Source organism: Pocillopora damicornis, chromosome 8, assembly GCF_964200805.1.
Source record: "Pocillopora damicornis chromosome 8, jaPocDami1.2, whole genome shotgun sequence".
NCBI classification, from domain to species: domain Eukaryota; kingdom Metazoa; phylum Cnidaria; class Anthozoa; order Scleractinia; family Pocilloporidae; genus Pocillopora; species Pocillopora damicornis.
In genome coordinates this window covers 19,344,985-19,352,145 of record NC_142677.1, presented here as the reverse complement: position 1 = coordinate 19,352,145, position 7,161 = coordinate 19,344,985, and the positions used below count along the sequence as shown (strand labels likewise).

Here is a 7,161-nt window from a genome sequence, read left to right as displayed (position 1 = left end):
TTTTTAAAATCTTCAAATCATTTTTATTGCATTAAAAATTTTTTTTAACAGCGATACTGTGACATGATTTTAAGTGCAGCATTATTTTCAGTTGTCATCTTTCTTGTGGCTTCTTCAGGCGCATGCGATGTGTCTCTGTAGGGCGTAAAAAAGAAGAAAAACTCATGAGTGTCAAGCTCTATTAAAATTGATTAGCAACTTGTGCTAATTTCGGGGTTTAACTGCATTGCGTAAGGTTGTGCCACATGTCAAGGTAGAGATTTGCAAATTATGAATTATACGTTTTACAGCCTTGGAAAATGGTAAGTGTTTAGTGGCATATATCTCCTCTACAATGAACAACGTTTGAGTACTGGGAGCAATATTTATCAGCAAACTGAATTTCGTTTTTGAGTACCCACCTTGCCGAAATTTATCGTCCTTGATTGCTGTTTCTCAAAAGCAACAAAATTGGCTTGGCAAATAATCAGCTTTTAGAGAAGTTATATGCTTAAGACTCTAATTTGTCACAAAACGTTTATAAAAAAAAGACTGTAAAGTTTGTTTTGCTTGAACCTCTAAACAACGCAAAGAACGGCGGTATACGCTTGGCTGAATGAAGATGTGCCCCCCTCCCCCATATCCCGACATCTCTCAGATCAAGGACATTGAGTTCGATCGTTACCTCAAGAAGATGCCGTATAATTCATCGATTTTACTCAAAATTTACCATTTGTCATTATTCTTTCTGTATGAAATAGCATGATACGAGTAAGCCATGCTCTGATTGGCCCATTTGCTTAGAAAAGTTGGGAAAATGGGTTAAGGGAATCGTAAACGTTGTAGCTAATGTCTTCCATCTGTCTCCCTGCTTACGGCTGCTAAGCAGGCCAGCCGCTGTTTTATATTTTTGCAACATTATATGCAAAATAGTTGTCGAACATACAGCATGGGTTCAGGTTACATCCTTGTAGTTCCACCGGATCTCCAACACAGTTGCTTCCTCCATTTGATGGTGGCGGGTTTGAACACGCGCGGAATCTTATCTGAGTGCCGCCCCCGCATGTCACAGGGCAGGGACTCCAGTCTCCCCAGTTTGACCAGCCACCGTCAACCCTTCCTGTGTGAGTGAAAAATCAGTAAGAAAAAGAAAAGAAAGAGCACGGATAAAAAGAAAATGCTTCTTCGTGGAAAAAGAGCGGTCGCGTCGCCGATATATTAAACAGAAATAAACAAATTTAATGCTAACGAGAATACCAACGTGCAAATAGCAATATCCTTGTACACATGATAAAGGAAAAAAGTAGAACCAATCAGGGGAACGGTTCTTAGCAGAAAAGATCCTTCAAATGGTGCGAGAAAGTGGTTACTTTTAATCTTAGAGTCTTCCTTAGGTCAGTATCCATATTATCCTTACTATTCTCCATACATTTCCCAGGGTACTGACAAGGAGAATTTGTTTAACAATCAAGAGCTTTTCTAGTTGGTCACCATTTCTATTATTCTCGTTAGCTCAATGTGTGATTAAGGCTGATATTGTAAGGAGAAATTAGATGCTGGTCACTGTCAGAGTCAAAAAGAGGTAATAATAATGAAAGATTACTGAGAAAGAGAGGACACCGCTCCAAAAATGCATAACAAGCCAACCTGGAATCAATTCGGAGCATCTGATCTTCGTTAGACAGTCTATCGTGGAACATGTTGTTTTGTACAATCCCTTAAGGAACATGCCATTTGGACACTGCTTCATCCCATCTGTTGTGAAATTAACATTGATATCGCTATATGGTCCATCTTGATTTGGGTGACTCACGGGTTTACAGCAAACACCCTCGCCAATGTCAGCCAAGAAATTTCTTCCAACGGTGAAAAACCCGCGTAGATGGTATCCCGGCCTCTTGCACAATGCCCACGAATCATGGCTAATTGGAAAATTTTGAAAAATAAATTAAAAGAATACCTAAATGTTATTAAATTAAATCGTATACTTTCCATAATCGTTTAAATTTCTGTATTACTTTTTTGAGGAGGATGGGAGGAAGAGAAGCACCCGACTGAGATCTGATACGACTGCGCAAACATCTCGAACATATTCTGCGGAGAAGCTAACTTGAAGTACCCATAAAGAAGTGAAATTGAAAAAAATTGAAACAACACTGAAACCGGTAACATTTATTTCGTGGCATTTTTTTTTCGATGAATTTGATAATTAATTTTTATCTAGCTCGGGAAAAGTAATTGTTGTTGAATCACTTTAAAAAGCGATTGCGTATAATTAAGCTAAACTGGTCTTGTATTACTTCCTTATAGAATTTTATACCTTATTATAATTAATGTGGCACTTCATCAACGCTATTTTTTAAAAACCGTGCTAATCAATTACATCGCAATGTTCATTAAACTATGTTACATTATTCTTGTTTTACAGCACCTTTATTTCAACAATCAGATACATTGGCGCAGTTCTATCATGATGGGAAAACACTTAGTTTGACTTAGTGGAAGGAAACAGCGTCCCTGGCAGAATTGTTTGTCCAGCGACTACAAACCGATCGTGTTCATTATCTGTTTCAGGTTCAGACGTGAGTTTTGCTTCATGAAAGGCTTTCAGCTTGTACGATACACGAAATATCCTCGATCTTAGGTGCACATTGTTTTCGCCTGAAGAATTCGTGTTAATTTTATGTACGTAGACCTAACTTGTGGAAAATTCGTGTTAATTTTGTGTAACGTAAATCTTATCCGCGTGGTCACCATGCATCGTTAACTTCCCACAATAAGGTACATTTAAGTTGAGAAAAAGTTGTTTTTTGGGAAACTTCGCATAAACCAAGCCTAAGATCTGGCAGTCGTGAATTTATTGTAGTTGAGGGTAGAGAACCCACTCATTTATCAATGGAAAAATCCGGATATTTCTTTATCCAATTATCAATTACCCAATTATCTCCTCGAAAAACGTCGGCATATGAATAGATAAAAAAGCTGTGTTGTGGATAGTTTCGCATCAACTAAGCCTACGATCTAATAGGCGCGAATTTCTTTGAGTTTGATGGTAGAGCATCGAACATCCGCCCAGTTAGAAAAACCATTATTTTCTCTATCCGATTATGACCATGTCGCTGCTTAAATGAGGAATTTATCATTAAAAATGTTAGCACTCTTACATACCGCTGCAAATCAGTCCACCACTGGGCCTGATAACAATCATTACTCTCCTGAGAGTATGGCTGGTCAACAGAGCAGCATTTAGCTACCTTAACAACACCAGGTCCAGTTTCTAACAGGGTACCATAACCCTCGCTTCTCAGTCCATTGACATAGGAGACACTACTCGTGCATTGAGAAGTAGAGTCACCAGCTATTGCAAATGTGCTTGTCCAGTCTTCATTTCCACATTGACCTATCGTTGGACTGCTCCAGGATAGCAGCAATAGTAACTGAACAATACAAAGGACTTGCATAGTTTTAAATGTTGGATCTGAAATTTGAGTGTTAAAGCTGCGAGTAAATGTGAGTATGGTAAAACAAAACGAGAGAAAAAACTCTAATAGCTTTTACCAAGTCGGAATCAACTTTTTCCATTTACTAGCTAATGATTGTTATAATTAGGGAGTTTCAAACGATGCTTAAAGCTCTTGACTTCCTATACGCATCAGATTATCTCGCAATCTGTCACGCAAATTGCGAAATTTTGGTTCTAATTTCTTCGTCATTTTCCAACATTGGCGAAAATTACTTTGCTGCGCTAATGACTCTATGTCAATTGCTATTAAAGAAATATGAAATAGACGTTTGATCGATTCTTCAATCGTTGCGCGAGAATACTCGCTATTCTTAATTTCCTCTCGTCGAACTTATCTTCCGAAGGGTTGGGCAAATAGGGCTTTGTTACCGGCCACAAGATGTTCCCACACACGATCAGAGGCTTAAGAGATTGCGTGGGTTCTAAATATGTTTATCACTCTAAAAACCGGATTTCCGAGGTTTTTTTGAATGATTTCATGTGTTTGAAATTTTTCGGGTCAGTATTTTAGGTAGGCAGTCAGGGTTATTTCTATCCTCAAATTCTCTTCGGATCCGTTCAGTCGTCCGCTCAAGAGACTCCTTATCGACCGTCCACTGGATGAAACGGACCGTTCCTGTTCTAGAATGGACCGCCCATCTGTTACATGCTTGCAAGTAAGCAATACTGATAATTAATTCTGAAGCGATTTCGTTCAATTTTGAGGTTAAGAGGTGAAAAAACCGCGTCGCTGACGGAGTTCAGTTGTGCGAAAATTAAAGATGCAAAAGATTCCGGTGGTTACGCAACGTTGAACCGCAGAATAAATATTATCAGCATGAATTAAAAACGACCAAGGTTGTAAAATAGCTTCGTGCGCGATCACACTTCCCCTTACAACCTTTTGCACACAGTACACGGATTAACGCGAGTCAGAGAAAAAGCATTCTTGATGAATTATCTGAAACTCAAAACCTAACGAACGTATAGTAGATCCTTCATTCCACCTTTCTTTTTCCCTATACATGTTCTCATTAAAACTGATTCTTAAAAAAAAATTGTAAACCTTACTAAATGACTAAAAAATCTGATCGAAGAATAAAGCAATGGATGACCGCCCTATTTCAAGGTAGATTTAATGGACTAATGGAAAAAACTTGAAATTCAAACTCATTAGAAAGTCAAAAAAATCAAATCGTTTCGAAATCATGGCCAAAACTGTTCAAGGAAACTCCGATAACGTTGACAGCTTCAGCTTCTCAGCTAAGTTAGTTTAAGATAAAAACATCAAAATATTATCGATCAAATGAAGAGAAGTAATCCATACCGGCAAGGACACTGGGCAAAGTAGAAGACAATCAATGTTTGAGAGAGGACCTGGATGTTCTTGAGCTTCACTTGGTTTTTAACCTCAGTGTAATCAAAGCTCTTTGAAGTCTTGGCGCGTGGCCGGAAATTAATCACAATGATCTAGATTACTCCTGAGGAAAAACAGAGCATATGAGGATGCATTATCTTTATAAGTTCCCACTCGATCATTTTACAAATGACAGACAGTGGATTATACGTGACAACTATATCTTCATTAATATAATAAACTACAGTTAACCAAAGGAAGAAAGTAAAGAATTTTGACTATCCCTTCTAACGAGGTTAAACCAATCCAGATGATCGCTTCAACGAACTCAGTTACCTACCTCTGAAACGCCCAGCTTCTTTTGCATGGAAAAATTTCATCGATAATTTGATTTTAGAGTTTTTAAACTCTAAGAAAAAACTCTAATAAACTTAAAACTCCTTACATGTAGTCTTTAATTGGATATGGCTTTTGGCGACGTTGCCAAACAGGATGTAAATGATAGTATCTATAGGCGTTGTCTGAACAGGAACTCAATTCTTTGTATGTAGGAACATAAAAGAGTCTATTTAAAGTTCTTCATTATAAACGGAATTGTTAATGTCGGGAGAATAATAATGCTAAATAATCAGTAGGCATACCCTACGTCTTTACCGTCGGCAAAGACCTATGTTACGCTTTGGATGATACGTTTTATATTTTCCTTTTTAAACTATGCTATCTAATCGCTTTATAAAGAACTGGTATGATGATAGCCTTCTGGAATTCATCATCCAACAAATGATATGTTCGTGCCAACGGACTTTTCTAAGATAAATTCAAGATGTTCAAGTTTCAGCGCTTAAAGGGCATGTAAATCCATAAATAATTGCACGTTCCTAAGTCAAGGGGCGTCCTTGTCAAGATCAATTGTTTTGCCAGACAAGGGATTTGAAATGGAACACATTTTAAGGCTTTAAAACTGGCAAGGAACAATTTTTGATACAGGGAACTTTTTGAGAAGAGAGCAGTCTAAAACGACGTGATCAGTCATTTCAAAATATTTCCGAGAGGTTTCACTGGTGAACTTCGTAAATCCACTTCGTAAATTTCCACCTCTATCACGACAGTTCTAAGTTTGAATAGCACTGCTTGAGAATGGTGCAAAAATATTGCAATCAGTAAATACATAAATATATAAGTGAAAAACTTAACTTTTTACATCTCTTCTCGACATCTCTTTTCATTTGCTATAAGTTGAACGATTTTCTTTTTCCTCATTCTTAATCTATGATCAACACGGCTAATGGACGATAATACTACTATTCCAAACATATGAATGAAGGGGATACGTTTCTAGAGGAACTACGGTGCTGCGTCAGTAGGGGGAGAATATCAAGATAATTCGGTTTTATGAACTGGGTTGATAACGTAAATTGGCCACCGTAAAGAGTGTCTAGGCTGACGTTTCGAGAGTTAGCCCTTCTTCACTCGCTCCGACTGCCACGAACAAACATATTTATAACTTCGCTTTCAAAAAGTAAAAAAAAAAGTCCGTTTTCTGCTTGTTTGATAGAGGTATACAACATGGTAACTCTGGCAAGTTTTAAAAATTAGTCCCTTGAATAATGAAGGAATATTTTTAATTTATTCGTTTCGTATTTTTTTTTCAAGCTTTTATTTCATTTGAGTTTTACCTAGTGCTTCCACGGCGATATTTACATTTTTCGACATTTACCAAGTTCGAAATGAGCCGTCATCAGGCCATCCCATTTCGTTTTATTATTGAACGGCAGTAACCGAAGGGCTATTCGACACTTTTCGGTTCGCCTTTCAAAGTCGGTAAACTCATTTGAATTACAAATAATTTTAAAAAGCTTATATCCATATTTGCGATCAGTCTTGCACGTGGAAAGAGTAAAAGAAGTTCAGCATCTTTTGCAGCTTTTCTGGGGCCACAAAACACATCACTTCCACTTTATAACCTCAGATACAGTATGGTCCGTTCTGTCGAGCTCAGCGTGCGTTTCTTCGTTCGAAGTTGCTGAGTAGTGTGGCTCAAATTCGACGTCGAGGGTTGATGGAAGTCATTTTGTCTCGAGTTTTCCTGAGGTACATAACTTAAGAGTAAATAAATATTAAAAAAAGGTAGTGTCTCGCCGTTGGCTTTGATACTATTAATTTTAAATTACAGAAAAGCATATCATACACGGCACAGAATAAGACGACTTCCTAACTACAGCTGCCATGACAGTCCTTATTGAAAATGCGATTTTTTGGAGCAGCTGTGAGAAATGTTTACTTTGAAGTTAGTTTATTGATGACATGTGCAGTTATTATCGCT

General features: G+C 37.6%; 1 protein-coding gene across 1 annotated transcript; it reads right to left on the bottom strand.

The window, feature by feature from the left end:
* Positions 1-5,361, bottom strand: LOC113671888 (A disintegrin and metalloproteinase with thrombospondin motifs 15). Its single transcript, XM_089180971.1, has 6 exons — positions 5,179-5,361; positions 4,809-4,962; positions 3,148-3,457; positions 1,627-1,901; positions 926-1,099; positions 1-135 (listed from the first exon to the last, which is right to left on the bottom strand). Coding segments are annotated over exons 3-6 (744 nt in total). The 5' UTR covers positions 3,441-3,457; positions 4,809-4,962; positions 5,179-5,361; the 3' UTR covers positions 1-133.
* Between the last annotated feature and the right edge of the window lie 1,800 nt (positions 5,362-7,161).

What these genes read in the sequence shown, in the direction of transcription:
- LOC113671888 (XM_089180971.1), bottom strand. Translation starts at nt 3,440, where the DNA reads ATGCAAGTCCTTTGTATTGTTCAGTTACTATTGCTGCTATCCTGGAGC. An exon ending in TGGTGGACTGATTTGCAGCG is followed by an intron (nt 1,902 to 3,147) that starts GTATGTAAGAGT and finishes TTTTCCAATTAG; the next exon opens with CCATGATTCGTGGGCATTGT. An exon ending in ATGCTCCGAATTGATTCCAG is followed by an intron (nt 1,100 to 1,626) that starts GTTGGCTTGTTA and finishes TCACTCACACAG; the next exon opens with GAAGGGTTGACGGTGGCTGG.